General features: G+C 40.6%; 1 protein-coding gene across 5 annotated transcripts in view; it reads left to right on the forward strand.

The window, feature by feature from the left end:
* LOC133535933 (glutamate receptor ionotropic, delta-1-like) overlaps nucleotides 1-20,000 on the forward strand; it is a 198,467-nt gene that overhangs the window by 2,993 nt on the left and 175,474 nt on the right. For 4 of the 5 annotated variants that reach the window (XM_061875999.1, XM_061876002.1, XM_061876001.1 and 1 more), the window contains exon 2: nucleotides 13,857-14,012. In XM_061875999.1, the coding sequence (XP_061731983.1) occupies nucleotides 13,857-14,012 (156 nt within the window). Of the gene's footprint in view, nucleotides 1-10,258; nucleotides 10,378-13,856; nucleotides 14,013-20,000 lie in introns of those variants that run through there. The other variant, XM_061876000.1, reaches the window with a different exon arrangement.

The following is a 20,000-nucleotide window of genomic DNA, read 5'->3' on the forward strand; positions in this document are numbered from 1 at the left end:
ATGTACCTCCTCATGTACCACCTCATGTACCACCTCATGTACCACCTCATGTACCTCCTCATGTACCTCATGTACCACCTCATGTACCTCCTCATGTACCTCCTCATGTACCTCCTCATGTACCTCATGTACCTCCTCATGTACCTCATGTACCTCCTCATGTACCTCCTCATGTACCTCATGTACCTCCTCATGTACCACCTCATGTACCACCTCATGTACCACCTCATGTACCTCCTCATGTACCTCATGTACCTCATGTACCACCTCATGTACCTCCTCATGTACCTCATGTACCTCCTCATGTACCACCTCATGTACCACCTCATGTACCACCTCATGTACCTCCTCATGTACCTCATGTACCTCATGTACCACCTCATGTACCTCCTCATGTACCACCTCATGTACCACCTCATGTACCACCTCATGTACCTCCTCATGTACCTCATGTACCTCATGTACCACCTCATGTACCTCCTCATGTACCACCTCATGTACCTCCTCATGTACCTCATGTACCTCATGTACCACCTCATGTACCTCATGTACCTCCTCATGTACCTCCTCATGTACCACCTCATGTACCACCTCATGTACCTCCTCATGTACCTCCTCATGTACCACCTCATGTACCACCTCATGTACCTCCTCATGTACCACCTCATGTACCGCCCCATTTACCACCTCCTGCACCATCTTACGTAGTGAAGTGAATTATATTTATATAGCGCTTTTCTCTAGTGACTCAAAGCGCTTTACATAGTGAAACCCAATATCTAAGTTCCATTTAAAGCAGTGTGGGTGGCACTGGGAGCAGGTGGGTCAAGTGTCTTGCCCAAGGACACAACGGCAGTGACTAGGATGGCGGAAGCGGGAATTGAACCTGCAACCCTCAAGTTGCTGGCACGGCCACTCTACCAACTGAGCTATGCCGCTAAACCGTAGCACCTCATGCACCTCCTCATGCATCAGGTCTAAGTGGACCTCATGCACCACCTCATGTACCACCTCATGCACCACCTCATGCATCAGGTCTAAGTGGACCTCATGCACCACCTCATGTACCACCTCATGCACCACCTCATGCATCAGGTCTAAGTGGACCTCATGCACCACCTCATGCATCAGGTCTAAGTGGACCTCATGCACCACCTCATGTACCACCTCATGCACCACCTCATGCATCAGGTCTAAGTGGACCTCATGCACCACCTCATGTACCACCTCATGCACCACCTCATGCATCAGGTCTAAGTGGACCTCATGCACCACCTCATGCATCAGGTCTAAGTGGACCTCATGCACCACCTCATGCAGCAGGTCTAAGTGGACCTCATGTACCACCTCATGCAGCAGGTCTAAGTGGACCTCATGTCTTTATCAGATGATAAGTTATGAGAAGAGCATGAGACCGAAGCAGAAGTGTTTTTTGTTCAATGAGCACTCGGGTGTTAGCGCTCAGAAGTTACATCACCACATTGTCTCATCATATCATTGTCTCATCACCTCATTGTCTCATCACCTCATTGTCTCATCACTTCATCACCTCATTGTCTCATCACTTCATCACCTCATTGTCTCATCATCTCATTGTCTCATCACCTCATTGTCTCATCATCTCATTGTCTCATCACCTCATTGTCTCATCATCTCATTGTCTCATCATCTCATTGTATCATCACCTCATTGTCTCATCATCTCATTGTCTCATCACCTCATTGTCTCATCATCTCATTGTCTCATCACCTCATTGTCTCATCATCTCATTGTCTCATCACCTCATTGTCTCATCATCTCATTGTCTCATCATCTCATTGTCTCATCACCTCATTGTCTCCTCATCTCATTGTCTCATCACTTCATCACCTAATTGTCTCATCACTTCATTGTCTCATAACCTCATTGTCTCATCACTTCATTGTCTCATAACCTCATTGTCTCATCACTTCATTGTCTCATAACCTCATTGTCTCATCACTGCATTGTCTCATAACCTCATTGTCTCAGCACTTCATCACCCCATTGTCTCATCATGTTAGTGTCTCATCACCTCAATGTCTCATCACCTCATCATCTCATCACCTCATTGTCTCATCAACTCATTGTCTCATCACTTCTTCACCTCATTGTCTCGTCACCTCATTGTCTCATTACCTCATTGTCTCATCACTTTATTGTCTCATCACTTTATTGTCTCATCACTTCATCACCTCATTGTCTCATCACATCATTGTCTCATCACCTCGGTTTCTCATCACCTTATTGTTTCATCATGTCATTGTCTCACTACCTTATTTTCTCATCACCTCATTGTCTCATCACATTATTGTCTCATCACCTCGGTTTCTCATCACCTTATTGTTTCATCATGTCATTGTCTCAAGACCTTATTTTCTCATCACCTCATTGTCTCATCACCTCATTGTATCATCACCTCATTGTTTCATCACTTCATCACTTTATTGTCTCATCACTTCATCACCTCATTGTTTCATCATGTCATTGTCTCATCACTTTATTGTCTCATCACTTCATCACCTCATTGTTTCATCATGTCATTGTCTCATCACTTCATCACCTCATTGTTTCATCACGTCATTGTCTCATCATCTCATTGTCTCATCATCTCATTGTCACATCACATTATTGTTTCATCATGTCCTTGTGTGATCACCTCATTGTCTCATCACCTCATTGTCTCATCACCTCGGTGTATCATCACCTCGGTGTATCATCACCTCATTGTATCATCACCTCATTGTCTCATCACCTCATTGTCTCATCACCTCATTGTCTCATCACCTCATTGTCTCATCACCTCGGTGTATCATCACCTCATTGTATCATCACCTCATTGTCTCATCACCTCATTGTCTCATCACATGACATGCAGCTATGATGTTATGTTATCTTATATCATATCATCACCTCATTGTCTCATCACTTCATCACCCCATTACCTCAGTGTCTCAATTTGTCATTGTCTCATCACCTCATTGTCTCATCAGGTGACATGCAGCTACAGTATGATGTTATGTTCCTGAGGTTACTTTATGCTGGCTAAAATGTGCTGAGCTATGCTATGCCAGGCTAAGCTAGGCTATGCTATGCTAGGTTAAGCTTGGCTATGCTATGCTAGGTTAAGCTTGGCTATGCTAAGCTAGGCCATGCGATGCTAGGTTAAACTTGGCTATGCTATGCTAGGTTAAGCTAGGCTATGCTAAGCTAGGCCATGCGATGCTATGCTATGCTAAGCTAGGCCATGCTATGCTATGCTATGCTAATGGCAGAGTTCAGTCAAAGATGGTAAATAGTGACAGGCTGCAGCAGCTGTGCTTGATGAATATTGAGATGTTTGCTAAGCGGAGTGTTGAATAAATAAAGATGTTTCCTTGCCTTGCACATGAGGTCTGAGGGTGAAGACACATTTGAGAGTTGTTGTGTTTAAACAACATACAAGTGAAACTCAAATCAAACCTGGTAATGATTGTCACGTGACCCACCCATGGATGCAGACCCACCATAAACATCTCCACCAATCATAGAGCCGCGTGTAGTGATTGACAGCTGGGAGGACCAATGAAAACATGAACAGGGTGAAGTTGTTGATACATGGAGGACTTGAAGTCATGAGGATGTTCTTAACTCACCAATACAAGTTCAAGTAAAACGTTGCTCATTCAAACTAGCTACAAAGTACCTCAAGCTAGTTAACTAGAGACAAAGTACTTCAAACTCGCTAAATAGCCAAAAAGTACCTCAAACTTGCTAACTAGAGACAAAGTATGTCAAACCCGCTAACTAGCAATAAAATACTTTGAACTAGGTAACTAGCAACAAAATACTTTGAACTAGGTAACTAGGAACAAAGTACTTTGAACTAGGGAACTAGCAACAAAGTATTTTGAACTAGATAACTAGCAACAAAGTACTTTGAACTAGGTAACTAACAACACATTACTTTGAACTAGGTAACTAACAACAAATTACTTTGAACTAGGTAACTAGCAACAAAGTACTTTGAACTAGGTAACAAACAACAAAGTACTTTGAAGTAGGGAACTAGCAACGAATTACTTTGAACTAGCTAACTAGCAACAAAGTACTTTGAACTGGGTAACTAGCAACAAAGTACTTTGAACTGGGTAACTAGCAACAAAGTACTTTGAACTAGGTAACTAACAACAAAGTACTTTGAACTAGGTAACTAGCAACAAAGTACTTTGAACTAGGTAACTAGCAACAAAGTACATCAAGCTAGCTAGCTAAGCAGGAAGTACCTGAAACCCCTAGACATGTTGTAAGGGTAGCAGCATGGAGCGCTACTGACGAGACGCGGGGCCGCCATCTTGGAGTGGTGATCAGCTCCACTTAGTGCAAATCATTTGTCAGGAGCAAATCTTACCTCACTCAATACCACAAATTTTCACCCCCCTTTTTCTCATACCTGTAGCTATGATAAAAGACACATGTTTTATTATTCATAGTTTGCTTAGCAGTAATAGAACACTTTTATATGCTATAAGTCAGTGGTTCTCAACCTTTTTTCAGTGATGTACCCCCAGTGAACATGTTTTTAATTCAAGTACCCCCTAATCAGAGCAAAGCATTTTTGGTTGAAAAAAGGAGATAAAGAAGTAAAATACAGCACTATGTCATCAGTTTATCATTTATTAAATTGTATAACAGTGCAAAATATTGCTCATTTGTAGTGGTCTTTCTTCAACTATTTGGAAAAAAAAGATACAAAAATAACTAAAAACTTGTTGAAAATAAACAAGTGATTCAATTATAGATAAAGATTTCTCCACATAGAAGTAATCATCAACTTAAAGTGCCCTCTTTGGGGATTGGAATAGAGATCTATCAACTTCATTCTAAACATTTCTTCACCCAAAAAATCTTTAACATCAATATTTATGGAACATGTCCACAAAAAATTTAGCTCTCAACACTAAATATTGCATTGTTGTATTTCTTTTCACACTTTATGAATTCATATTTTGTTGAAGTATTATTCAATAACTATATCTATAAAGGATTTTTGAATTGTTGCTATTTTTAGAATATTTTAAAACAACCTCACATACCCCTTGGCATACCTCCAAGTACCCCCAGGGGTATGTGTACCCCCATTTGAGAACCACTGCTAGAAGTGAGCAGACGTCCCAGATCTAAACTGGGAATATAATCCCAGAAAAGAAAAAACGGTCAGCTATTTTGAAGTTGAAGAAACAATATGATTAAGTTAGAAATACTACAAACCTACTCAGTGGCCTAGTGGTTAGAGTGTCCGGCCTGAGATGGGTAGGTTGTGAGTTCAATTCCCGGCCGAGTCATACCAAAAACTATAAAAATGGGAGCCATTACCTCCCTGCTTGGCACTCAGCATCAAGGCTTGGAATTGGGGGTTAAATCACCATAAATGATTCCTGGGCGTGACACCACTGCTGCTCACTGCTCCCCTCACCTCCCAGGGGGTGATCAAGGGTGATGGCTCAAATGCAGAGGACACATTTCACCACACCTAGTGTGTGTGTGTGTGTGACAATCATTGCTACTTTAACTTTATATACATGCATATGTCCTACATAAACAATGTATGAATACATTAGATATCTAAATATCTTATAGACTGTATCTCTGTTGCTGCAGCAGCAGAGAGTTTATTCTGTCTTGACACTTTGTTTTGATATTTTCTATTACATTCTTCTCTTACATGATCATGTTTACACTGATTGTTTTATATGTATTTTTCATGTATGTCGCTTTGGATAAAAGTGTCTGTCAAATACTTCAACATAAACATACCTGAAAGTCTTTATATCAGCTAAAATCACCAATCTTTTTCACTGAATTCAGTACGAAAGCAAATTCTGTCTTAGCCAACAATGTTAGTATTTGAATATTGTTACTTGAAGACATAATCCTGGTTACAATTATACTGTTAAGAAAGTATTGTCTTACACTTTGCCTAAAATGGAATGCATCATAATCAGGGGCGGCTGTTGAATTTTGTTTTAGGTGGGGCTGAAAGTTTGTAAACCAAACCCCTGCGGGGGGTCATCCTCCCCAAGAAAATGTCTTTGTGATTTTCACATACAAATATTGAACTTTAGCATCTTTGTTTTCTACCTGTCAACTGTCACTTTAGCATCTTTGTTTTCAACCTGTCAACTGTCAGTTTAGGCTGCTCATCACCACTTCAAGATGGCGGCCCAATTTCTCGCGTCACAGCAGCCAATGCTGCGTCTACTTATAAGATGTTAATGCCTCAAATCTAACCAACTAGCAACAGTTACCTCAAACTAGCTAACCCGCAACAATGACCTCCATCTAGCTAGCTGTCAACAAAGCACATCCAAATAGTTAACTAGCTACAAACTAAGTCAAACTAGCTAGCTAGCTAGCAACAAAGTACATCAAGCTATCTATCTAGCTAGAAAGTACCTCAAACTAGCAACAAAGTAAATCAAGCCAGCTAACTAGCAACAAAGTACCTCTAACTAGCTAGAAAAGTACCTCAAACCAGCTATCTAGCTAGAAAGTACGTCTAACTATCTAGAAAGTACCTCAAACCAGCAACAAAGTACATTGAGCTAGCTAACTAGCTAGAAAGTACCTCAAACTAGCTATCTAGCTAGAAAGTACATACATCTAGCTAGAAAGTACCTCAAACTAGCTATCGAGCTAGAAAGTACCCATATCTAGCTAGAAAGTACCTTAAACTATCTAAAAAGTATGTCTAACTATCTAGAAAGTACCTCAAACTAGCAACAAAGTACAAACTAGCTATCTAGCTAGAAAGTACCTCAAACTAGCTATCGAGCTAAAAAGTACTTATATCTAGCTAGAAAGTACCTCAGACTATCTAGAAAGTACCTCTAATTATCTAGAAAGTACCTTAAACTAGCAACAAAGTACATTGAGCTAGCTAACTAGCTAGAAAGTACCTCAAACTAGCTATCGAGGTAGAAAGTACCTATATACAGCTAGAAAGTACCTTAAACTAGTTATCTGACTAGAAAGTACCTCTAACTATCTAGAACAGGGGTTGGCAACCCGCGGCTCTTTGGTGCCGCCCTAGTGGCTCTCTGGAGCTTTTTCAAAAATATATGAAAAATGGAAATGATGAGGGGAAAAAACATATTTTTTGTTTTCATTTGGTTTCTGTAGGAGGACAAACATGACACAAACCTCCCTAATTGCTATAAAACACACTGTTTATATTAAACATGCCTCACTGATTCGAGTATTTGGCGAACACTGTTTTTTCCTACTAATTTTGGAGGTCCTTGAACGCACCCTAGTTTGTTTACATGCACGACTTTCTCCGACTTTCTCAGACGTGTTTTATGCCACTTCTTTTTCTGTCTCATTTTGTCCACCAAACTTATAACGCTGTGCATGAATGCACAAAGGTGAGTTTTGTTGATGTTATTGACTTGTGTGGAGTGCTAATCAGACATATTTGCTCACTGCATGACTGCAAGCTAATCGATGCTAACATGCTATTTAGGCTAGCTGTATGTACATATTGCATCATTATGTCTCATTTGTAGCTATATTTCAGCTCATTTAGTTTCCTTTAAGTCCTCATAATGCAATTTATATCTCATGACACACTATCGGCATGTAAAATGGCTTTTAATTTGTTTGTGGCTCCGGACAGATTTGTTTTTGTATTTTTGGTCCAATCTGGCTCTTTCAACATTTTGGGTTGCCGACACCTGAGCTAGAATATTCTCAAACTAGCTATCTAGCTAAAAAGTACCTCAAACTAGCTAGAAAGTACCTCTAACTAGCTATCTAGCTAAAAAGTACCTCAAACTAGCTAGAAAGTACCTCTAACTAGCTATCTAGCTAGAAAGTAACTCAAACTAGCTCTCTAGCTAGAAAGTACCTCTAACTAGCTGTCTAGCTAGAAAGTACCTCAAACTAGCTAGAAAGTACCTCTAACTAGCTATCTAGCTAGAAAGTACCTCAAACTAGCTAGAAAGTACCTCAAACTAGCTAGAAAGTACCTCAAACTAGCTATCTAGCTAGAAAGTACCTCCAACTAGCTAGAAAGTACCTCAAACTAGCTATCTAGCTAGAAAGTACCTCAAACTAGCTAGAAAGTACCTCAAACTAGCTAGAAAGTACCTCAAACTACCTATCTAGCTAGAAAGTACCTCCCACTAGCTATCTAGCTAGAAAGTACCTCTAACTAGCTAGAAAGTACCTCTAACTAGCTATCTAGCTAGAAAGTAACTCAAACTAGCTCTCTAGCTAGAAAGTACCTCTAACTAGCTGTCTAGCTAGAAAGTACCTCAAACTAGCTAGAAAGTACCTCTAACTAGCTATCTAGCTAGAAAGTACCTCAAACTAGCTAGAAAGTACCTCAAACTAGCTAGAAAGTACCTCAAACTAGCTATCTAGCTAGAAAGTACCTCCAACTAGCTAGAAAGTACCTCAAACTAGCTATCTAGCTAGAAAGTACCTCAAACTAGCTAGAAAGTACCTCAAACTAGCTAGAAAGTACCTCAAACTACCTATCTAGCTAGAAAGTACCTCCCACTAGCTATCTAGCTAGAAAGTACCTCTAACTAGCTAGAAAGTACCTCAAACTAGCTATCTAGCTAGAAAGTACCTCCCACTAGCTATCTAGCTAGAAAGTACCTCTAACTAGCTATCTAGCTAGAAAGTACCTCAAACTAGCTATCTAGCTAGAAAGTAACTCAAACTAGCTATCTAGCTAGAAAGTACCTCAAACTAGCTAGAAAGTACCTCAAACTAGCTATCTAGCTAGAAAGTACCTCCCACTAGCTATCTAGCTAGAAAGTACCTCTAACTAGCTATCTAGCTAGAAAGTACCTCCAACTAGCTATCTAGCTAGAAAGTACCTCAAACTAGCTATCTAGCTAGAAAGTACCTCTAACTCGCTACAAAGTACCTCAAACTGGCTATCTAGCTAGAAAGTACCTCTAACTCGCTACAAAGTACCTCTAACTAGCTATCCAGCTAGAAAGTACCTCTAACTAGCTATCTAGCTAGAAAGTCCCTCTAACTCGCTATCTAGCTAGAAAGTACCTCTAACTCGCCAGAAAGTACCTCAAACTAGCTATCTAGCTAGAAAGTACCTCAAACTAGCTATCTAGCTAGAAAGTACCTCTAACTCGCTAGAAAGTACCTCTAACTAGCTATCTAGCTAGAAAGTACCTCTAACTAGCTATCTAGCTAGAAAGTACGTCTAACTAGCTATCTAGCTAGAAAGTACCTCAAACTAGCTAGAAAGTACCTCTAACTAGCTATCTAGCTAGAAAGTACCTCCAACTAGCTATCTAGCTAGAAAGTACCTCAAACTAGCTATCTAGCTAGAAAGTACCTCTAACTCACTACTAAGTACCTCTAACTAGCTATCTAGCTAGAAAGTACGTCTAACTAGCTATCTAGCTAGAAAGTACCTCAAACTAGCTAGAAAGTACCTCTAACTAGCTATCTAGCTAGAAAGTACCTCCAACTAGCTGTCTAGCTAGAAAGTACCTCAAACTAGCTATCTAGCTAGAAAGTACCTCTAACTCGCTACAAAGTACCTCAAACTAGCTATCTAGCTAGAAAGTACATACATCTAGCTAGAAAGTACCTCAAACTAGCTATCGAGCTAGAAAGTACCCATATCTAGCTAGAAAGTACCTTAAACTATCTAAAAAGTATGTCTAACTATCTAGAAAGTACCTCAAACTAGCAACAAAGTACAAACTAGCTATCTAGCTAGAAAGTACCTCAAACTAGCTATCGAGCTAAAAAGTACTTATATCTAGCTAGAAAGTACCTCAGACTATCTAGAAAGTACCTCTAATTATCTAGAAAGTACCTTAAACTAGCAACAAAGTACATTGAGCTAGCTAACTAGCTAGAAAGTACCTCAAACTAGCTATCGAGGTAGAAAGTACCTATATACAGCTAGAAAGTACCTTAAACTAGTTATCTGACTAGAAAGTACCTCTAACTATCTAGAACAGGGGTTGGCAACCCGCGGCTCTTTGGTGCCGCCCTAGTGGCTCTCTGGAGCTTTTTCAAAAATATATGAAAAATGGAAATGATGAGGGGAAAAAACATATTTTTTGTTTTCATTTGGTTTCTGTAGGAGGACAAACATGACACAAACCTCCCTAATTGCTATAAAACACACTGTTTATATTAAACATGCCTCACTGATTCGAGTATTTGGCGAACACTGTTTTTTCCTACTAATTTTGGAGGTCCTTGAACGCACCCTAGTTTGTTTACATGCACGACTTTCTCCGACTTTCTCAGACGTGTTTTATGCCACTTCTTTTTCTGTCTCATTTTGTCCACCAAACTTATAACGCTGTGCATGAATGCACAAAGGTGAGTTTTGTTGATGTTATTGACTTGTGTGGAGTGCTAATCAGACATATTTGCTCACTGCATGACTGCAAGCTAATCGATGCTAACATGCTATTTAGGCTAGCTGTATGTACATATTGCATCATTATGTCTCATTTGTAGCTATATTTCAGCTCATTTAGTTTCCTTTAAGTCCTCATAATGCAATTTATATCTCATGACACACTATCGGCATGTAAAATGGCTTTTAATTTGTTTGTGGCTCCGGACAGATTTGTTTTTGTATTTTTGGTCCAATCTGGCTCTTTCAACATTTTGGGTTGCCGACACCTGAGCTAGAATATTCTCAAACTAGCTATCTAGCTAAAAAGTACCTCAAACTAGCTAGAAAGTACCTCTAACTAGCTATCTAGCTAAAAAGTACCTCAAACTAGCTAGAAAGTACCTCTAACTAGCTATCTAGCTAGAAAGTAACTCAAACTAGCTCTCTAGCTAGAAAGTACCTCTAACTAGCTGTCTAGCTAGAAAGTACCTCAAACTAGCTAGAAAGTACCTCTAACTAGCTATCTAGCTAGAAAGTACCTCAAACTAGCTAGAAAGTACCTCAAACTAGCTAGAAAGTACCTCAAACTAGCTATCTAGCTAGAAAGTACCTCCAACTAGCTAGAAAGTACCTCAAACTAGCTATCTAGCTAGAAAGTACCTCAAACTAGCTAGAAAGTACCTCAAACTAGCTAGAAAGTACCTCAAACTACCTATCTAGCTAGAAAGTACCTCCCACTAGCTATCTAGCTAGAAAGTACCTCTAACTAGCTAGAAAGTACCTCTAACTAGCTATCTAGCTAGAAAGTAACTCAAACTAGCTCTCTAGCTAGAAAGTACCTCTAACTAGCTGTCTAGCTAGAAAGTACCTCAAACTAGCTAGAAAGTACCTCTAACTAGCTATCTAGCTAGAAAGTACCTCAAACTAGCTAGAAAGTACCTCAAACTAGCTAGAAAGTACCTCAAACTAGCTATCTAGCTAGAAAGTACCTCCAACTAGCTAGAAAGTACCTCAAACTAGCTATCTAGCTAGAAAGTACCTCAAACTAGCTAGAAAGTACCTCAAACTAGCTAGAAAGTACCTCAAACTACCTATCTAGCTAGAAAGTACCTCCCACTAGCTATCTAGCTAGAAAGTACCTCTAACTAGCTAGAAAGTACCTCAAACTAGCTATCTAGCTAGAAAGTACCTCCCACTAGCTATCTAGCTAGAAAGTACCTCTAACTAGCTATCTAGCTAGAAAGTACCTCAAACTAGCTATCTAGCTAGAAAGTAACTCAAACTAGCTATCTAGCTAGAAAGTACCTCAAACTAGCTAGAAAGTACCTCAAACTAGCTATCTAGCTAGAAAGTACCTCCCACTAGCTATCTAGCTAGAAAGTACCTCTAACTAGCTATCTAGCTAGAAAGTACCTCCAACTAGCTATCTAGCTAGAAAGTACCTCAAACTAGCTATCTAGCTAGAAAGTACCTCTAACTCGCTACAAAGTACCTCAAACTGGCTATCTAGCTAGAAAGTACCTCTAACTCGCTACAAAGTACCTCTAACTAGCTATCCAGCTAGAAAGTACCTCTAACTAGCTATCTAGCTAGAAAGTCCCTCTAACTCGCTATCTAGCTAGAAAGTACCTCTAACTCGCCAGAAAGTACCTCAAACTAGCTATCTAGCTAGAAAGTACCTCAAACTAGCTATCTAGCTAGAAAGTACCTCTAACTCGCTAGAAAGTACCTCTAACTAGCTATCTAGCTAGAAAGTACCTCTAACTAGCTATCTAGCTAGAAAGTACGTCTAACTAGCTATCTAGCTAGAAAGTACCTCAAACTAGCTAGAAAGTACCTCTAACTAGCTATCTAGCTAGAAAGTACCTCCAACTAGCTATCTAGCTAGAAAGTACCTCAAACTAGCTATCTAGCTAGAAAGTACCTCTAACTCACTACTAAGTACCTCTAACTAGCTATCTAGCTAGAAAGTACGTCTAACTAGCTATCTAGCTAGAAAGTACCTCAAACTAGCTAGAAAGTACCTCTAACTAGCTATCTAGCTAGAAAGTACCTCCAACTAGCTGTCTAGCTAGAAAGTACCTCAAACTAGCTATCTAGCTAGAAAGTACCTCTAACTCGCTACAAAGTACCTCTAACTAGCTATCCAGCTAGAAAGTACCTCTAACTAGCTATCTAGCTAGAAAGTACCTCTAACTCGCTATCTAGCTAGAAAGTACCTCTAACTCGCCAGAAAGTACCTCAAACTAGCTATCTAGCTAGAAAGTACCTCAAACTAGCTATCTAGCTAGAAAGTACCTCAAACTAGCTATCTAGCAAGAAAGTACCTCTAACTCGCTAGAAAGTACCTCTAACTAGCTATCTAGCTAGAAAGTACCTCCAACTAGCTATCTAGCTAGAAAGTACCTCAAACTAGCTATCTAGCTAGAAAGTACCTCTAACTCGCTACAAAGTACCTCTAACTAGCTATCCAGCTAGAAAGTACCTCTAACTAGCTATCTAGCTAGAAAGTACCTCTAACTCGCTATCTAGCTAGAAAGTACCTCTAACTCGCCAGAAAGTACCTCAAACTAGCTATCTAGCTAGAAAGTACCTCAAACTAGCTATCTAGCTAGAAAGTACCTCAAACTAGCTATCTAGCTAGAAAGTACCTCTAACTCGCTAGAAAGTACCTCTAACTAGCTATCTAGCTAGAAAGTACCTCCAACTAGCTATCTAGCTAGAAAGTACCTCTAACTAGCTATCTAGCTAGAAAGTACCTCTAACTCGCTAGAAAGTACCTCTAACTAGCTATCTAGCTGGAAAGTACCTCTAACTAACTATCTAGCTAGAAAGTACCTCTAACTAGCTATCCAGCAGAGAAAGTACCTCTAACTCGCTAGAAAGTACCTCTAACTAGCTATCTAGCTGGAAAGTACCTCAAACTAGCTATCTAGCTAGAAAGTACCTCTAACTCGCTATCTAGCTAGAAAGTACCTCTAACTCGCTAGAAAGTACCTCAAACTAGCTATCTAGCTAGAAAGTACCTCTAACTCGCTAGAAAGTACCTCTAACTAGCTATCTAGCTAGAAAGTACCTCTAACTCGCTAGAAAGTACCTCAAACTAGCTATCTAGCTAGAAAGTACCTCTAACTCGCTAGAAAGTACCTCTAACTAGCTATCTAGCTAGAAAGTACCTTTAACTCGCTAGAAAGTACCTCTAACTCGCTATCTAGCTAGAAAGTACCTCTAACTCGCTAGAAAGTACCTCTAACTCGCTATCTATCTAGAAAGTACCTCTAACTATCTACAAAGTACCTCCTAACTATCTAGAAAGTACCTGTAACTAGGTAGAAAGTACCTCTATCTATCTAGAAAGTACCTCTAACTATCTAGAGAGTACCTCCTAACTATCTAGAAAGTACCTGTAACTAGGTAGAAAGTAGCTAAGTCGTGCATGTGTGTGTGTGTGGTGCAGGTGCCATATTCGAGGAGAACGGGGCGAGGGACGAGGAGGTGTTCCAGCTGGCCGTGTCAGACTTGAGTCTGAGTGATGACGTCCTGCAGAGTGAGAAGATCACACACTCCATCAAACTCATCCAGCCTGACAATCCCTTCCAGGCTGTGCAGGAAGGTAAGAACCTGGATCTTGTCCCAAGTCCGCTTTTGGAGCTTTTGGGTGCTCAATGTGGTTTTGGTGCTCATTCTGCTTTTGGTTCCAAGTCTGCTTTTGGTGCTCAATGTGGTTTTGGTGCTCATTCTGGTTTTTGGAGCTTAATCTGGTTTTGGTTCCGAGTCTGCGTTTGGTTCTGACTTTGGTTTGAATGTGGTTTGGTGCCTCCAGCTGAGGTCAGCATCAAATGGGAGAAGCCTGATGATGATGATGATGATGATGATGATGATGATGATGATGTCATGGTGACAGTTGACAAAGGTGATTTTGATTGATATAAACATGGCCACTTCATTAGGTGTGTATATATATATATATGTATATATGTATATATATATGTATATATATGTATATATATATATATATATATATATATATACATATATATACAGTGGGGCAAAAAAGTATTTAGTCAGCCAGCGATTGTGCAAGTTCTCCCACATAAAATGATGACAGAGGTCTGTCATTTTCATCATAGGTACACTTCAACTGGGAGAGACAGAATGTGAAAAACAATCCAGGAATTCACATTGTAGAAATTTTAAACAATTTATTTGTAAATGATGGTGGAAAATAAGTATTTGGTCAACCATTCAAAGCTCTCACTGATGGAAGGAGGTTTTGTCTCCAAATCTCAGGATACATGGCCCCATTCGTTCTTTCCTTAACACGGATCAATCGTCCTGTCCCCTTAGCAGGAAAACAGCCCCAAAGCATGATGTTTCCACCCCCATGCTTCACAGTAGGTATGGTGTTCTTGGGATGCAACTCAGTGTTCTTCTTCCTCCAAGCACCACCAGTTGACTTTATACCAAAAAGGATACATGGATGATACAGCAGAGGATTGGGAGAATGTCATGTGGTCAGATGAAACCAAAATAGAACTTTTTGGTATAAACTCAACTGGTGGTGTTTGGAGGAAGAAGAATACTGAGTTGCATCCCAAGAACACCACACCTACTGTGAAGCATGGGGCTGGAAACATCATGACGTAAATTACAGACCTCTGTCATTATTTTAAGTGGGAGAACTTGCACAATCGGTGGCTGACTAAATACTTTATATATATATATATATATATATATATATATATATATATATATATATAATTTAAATATTACAATATTTAGTACATATACTATATATATAATTTGAATATTACAATATTTAGTACAGATATATATATATATATATATATATATATATATAATTTAGATATTACAATATTTAGTGCAGATATAAATTAAATATGGCCTTGCGATGAGGTGGCGACTTGCCCAGGGTGTACCCCGCCTTCCGCCTGAATGCAGCTCGGGATCTTTCTGTGTGGAGTTTGCATGTTCTCCCCGTGAATGCGTGGGTTCTACTCCGGCTTCCTCCCACTTCCAAAGACATGCACCTGGGGATAGGTTGATTGGCAACACTAAATTGGCCCTAGTGTGTGAATGTTGTCTGTCTATCTGTGTTGGCCCTGCGATGAGGTGGCGACTTGTCCAGGGTGTACGCTGCCTTCCGCCCGATTGTAGCTGAGATAGGCGCCAGCGCCCCCCGCGACCCCAAAAGGGAATAAGCGGTAGGAAATGGATGGATGGATGGATTACACTAACTAGTACGGATGTATATAATTTTATTATTACAGTATTTAGTACAGATGCATATGATTGAAATATTACACTAATTAGTACAGATATAATTTAAATATTACACTAATTAGTACAGTTATAATTTAAATATTAAACTAGTACAGATATATTAATTAAATAGTACACTAATTAGTATAGGTATAATTTAAATATTACACTAATTAGTACAGATATCCATCCATCCATCCATAGTACAGAAGTATATAATTAAAATATTACAGTAATTAAAAGTGTATGATTGATTGTATTGTGTTGTGTTTATTGAACAAAGTGGGGTTAAGAGCCATCACTTTATAACAACGGCAGTGTATGATGAAGGTGCTCGTTAACGGCGAGACAAACGAGGTTAATTATCTGGTCACCACTGTCTGACTGGCCCTAATTAGCGTCCAATTAGAGCACAAACGAAAGATTCACCTTCCTGCTGGAGGAAAACAAGATGGCAACAGTTGACCTCGTGACCTTTTGGAGAAGAGTTTATTGCAGGAGACTTTTTGTGCTTTTATTACCTTTTTGCTGATTATTATTTGTATTACCCATATATGGTAGGAAATTACCCAGAGACACTACTTCTTATTTATATTTATATTTCATTTTTACTGCAACATTTCAAAATGAGATAACTTTATTTGTTATTGTTGTTCTATCTTGGTTTCTTTATCACGGCTCCTGTTGCGCCCTAAAATTGTTAACACTGTAAGTAATGTGCTTGCTACACTGCAACGTGCATCTTGGTTTGTTATCACATCTCCTGTTGCGCCCTAAAAGTGTTGATACTGTAAGTAATGTGCTCGCTACACTGCAACGTGCATCTTGGTTTGTTATCACATCTCCTGTTGCGCCCTAAAAGTGTTGATACTGTAAGTAATGTGCTCGCAACACTGCAACGTGCATCTTAGTCAGAGCTTTCGTCAACACATTTGGAGGCAGGCGCTGCATTGTTCTTCCATTTTGTGCTTTCAACCGGAGGCAGAAGTGTCGTTCCGTCTTCCGGCCATCCATAGAGTTTCTGCTTGAAAGGTTTCTTCATTCCCTCCGAGCAACGTTTGCAAGTTTTGCAATGCAAGTAAAACAATTCTTACTCACTGCATGAAGTGTTTTCATGCATATTTCATTACATGCTATCATAATGTGATTGAGCTTGCGTCGTTAGCATTAGCTGATATGCTAACACGTTTACAAGTGAGTACTATTAACTTACAGCGGCATTCTTTTTGTTTTGTTTCACTTTTCACAAATTTCTCAGTTAAAATCGGCATGTAAAATCGCTAATGCTAATCAGTAGCATGTCAATGTATATTAGCATCGAGTTAGTGCATTTTCTGGGAACGCGGAGCCTTACTTTGGCTGCGTTGGAGCCTTTTTATGTGTCAATTTCTTTGTCGGCGTTGGGAATTACGATGTTTACCAGAGGCGGTTGGGCCGAGTCTGCTCTCAGTGCTGCTGGAGTGACCGCCGAGTGCCAACGTGGCAAAAGCGAGTGAGTGCGACGCGGAGGTTATGGGTAACGACGGCAACGCCTCGTCCCTTCTCTTTTGTCCTCGAGGGGCTGCGGGTGGAGAAAGATGGCCGTTGGTGCTCACGCGGTGTTAGCACGTTAGCACGTTGAAGTCATCCGGCAGACCATGGCAAGTTGAGAACCGGGAGAGGAACGCGGGGGGGAAAGATGAAATCTATCCACAAGGACGCACACAGCAAGCCCCGGGCGCGTGTACACACACACACACACACACACACACACACACACACTGGCTGGTGATGTGAGTTTTGTTGACTGTCTGATCTTCCTCTGCTGCCACTTGAATTTATTTTCCTCTTCACATCAGTCGGCTGTTCTTTTATTCCTCTTTTGTTCCCCCCAAATTCACTTCCTGCCGCTAACGATGCACTGGACACCTCATTAGGCACCCCACTTTAACGAGCAACAATAATTCAGGGCTTTGTCGGCCCGTCACCACGACGACAGACAACAGAAGCGTGTGTGTGAGGGAACCAAACGAAGTCACTTCCTGTCCTAACCAGGGCAAATGCGCAGTGACAGGTGTTCACGGCGATGAAACCCCGCCTACTTTTTGCCGCAGAATATCGCAGAAGCGATGACGTCCCGCGGCTAACGTACACACAGTGTGTGTGTCAGGCATGGGACTAACACCTGCGTGATGACGAGCAAGCAAACTTTAAAAGGCTCCTTTTCTCAATGGAGTTTGGCCGCGACGTCCGTGTGACCTCACCTGGTGTGCGGCGTGGAGGTGTGACATAATATTAATAATAATAATAATAGTAACAGGGAGCATAGCCACTCCCATGACCCCGAGAGGGACAAGCGGTAGGAATTGGATGGATGGATGGATGGCAGCCCGCCCTGGAGTTATTGAGTCTGTTTAGCTGATTGGAGAGCTAGCTTGCGCAGCTAGTGGGTCCATGACCAGGACTTCTGTTTTACTTGATCGGCCGTTTTACTGCCTTGTTACAGACACCGTTTGAAAACAATTAAGGTATGTAAATAAACCTTTATTTGTAAATAACAACGTATATATCTGCGACTTATAGTCCAGTGCGGCTAATATATGTATTCCCCCCCCCCCTAAAATGTAGTGGCTGATGGTTTTTCCCACAGGCTCGCTCTATATTTGGTAAAATAGGGGAGTTTTAATGATCAGGTTGGAGCAGTTCACGCTAACAAGCTAACTGCACAAAAACACTACCCTAAATAACAACCAATCAAACACATTTGAAACGAGAATATGTAAATACGCTCGTTAGCAATTAATAATAATGAAACATGATTGATGGGTCATGGCCTGACCTTTAGCCTGTTAGCCTTCATGCTAGCGCCACGAGCCTGTTTTGTCCTGCTCTAATTGGTGTCGGTGAAAAGATGGCTTGGTTGCTAGTCAACACGCGGCGGTGTAAAAGTTGCATGCTCTTTCATTTCGGCATACGGCGCGGGAGGAAAAATGTGGCATATCACCGCATAGATTAGCAGTCCTCCAAAAGAACACACAAGAATTTCACTTTAATCATGTTAAAACACCAAATCAATATTAACAACAAGGATTTTTAGCTATTAGCTGATTGGAGAGCTGGTTTGCGCAGCTAGTGGAACCATGACCATGACTTCTGTTTTGCTTGATCAGCCGTTTTACTGCCTTTTTACAGACAATGTTTGGAAACAATTGAGGTATGTAAATAAATATTTCTGTATAAAACATCTGCGACATCATTCTCCCACGACCATCACATTGTTCACAGGAGAACTCACCTGCTTCTGCAGGTGTGTGAAGTCTGGCAGGAACTCTTTTTTTATTTCAGGGTCCTGAATGCAACCTTTCAAAATGGACTCCGTAGCACTACACACAGGAAGACAACAGTAAACTCAAAACAAGTCAGGGTGTGATGTGACAGGTGGTGACAGCACACCTACTTTGAGACAAGAGCTACAGTGATGCATGCTTGCTTATGCCCTAAAGGCTTAGTGGCCACATGTGTGGACAGCACCTTTCAGCTCTTATTTCCAAAATGGTGTACACTACTGAATTGGGGTCTTATGGCCACTTATGTGGACACTTATACTGCCATCTGGTAGTGTTAGAAGAGTATAACATACAATGGAATTTGGAAAAAAAAGTGTAAAAATAAGAATTAGCGCGTCACTAAACATGAATTGCACATTTGTTACTTATGGACTAAGTACAGCATATCAAAATATGATTCTTAGTTTTTATTCTAATGAGGGTCCAATAAGCCCAAATAGCAAAGAGAAATAAAAAAAAAAGTATGTAAACAAACAGCTTGGGCCTCGAGGTTAAAGGGGAACTGCCCTTTTTCTGGAATTTTTGCCTATCCTTCACGATCATCACACGCTGTTGGTATGTTTCATGAGAGCGGAGTGCGTGTATGTGCCTTTAAGAGGCGGAGCCTGTTAATAAGTGACGTTTATTAGCTCTTGTGTGTGTTTGGGTCCCAGACTAGTGTGTGTTCAGGCTTCGGACTCGTGTTTATTCACGTCCCGGACCTGTGTGTGTTCCCGCGTGTGTTTAGGTCCCGGACTTGTGTGTGTTCAGGTCCCAGACTAGTGTGTGTTCAGGCTGCAAACTTGTGTTTGATCAGGTCCCAGACTCGTGTGTGTTCAGGCTGCAAACTTGTGTTTGTTCAGGTCCCGGACTTGTGTGTTTTCAGATCCTGGATTCTTCTGTGTTCAGGTCCTGGACTAGAGTGTGTTTGTGTGTGTTCAGGTACCAGTTTCATGTGTGTTCAGGTTTTGGACTTGTGTGTGTTCAAATGCGTTCAGATTGCGAACTTGTGT

This window comes from Nerophis ophidion, linkage group LG17 (assembly GCF_033978795.1).
Source record: "Nerophis ophidion isolate RoL-2023_Sa linkage group LG17, RoL_Noph_v1.0, whole genome shotgun sequence".
NCBI classification, from domain to species: Eukaryota; Metazoa; Chordata; class Actinopteri; order Syngnathiformes; family Syngnathidae; genus Nerophis; species Nerophis ophidion.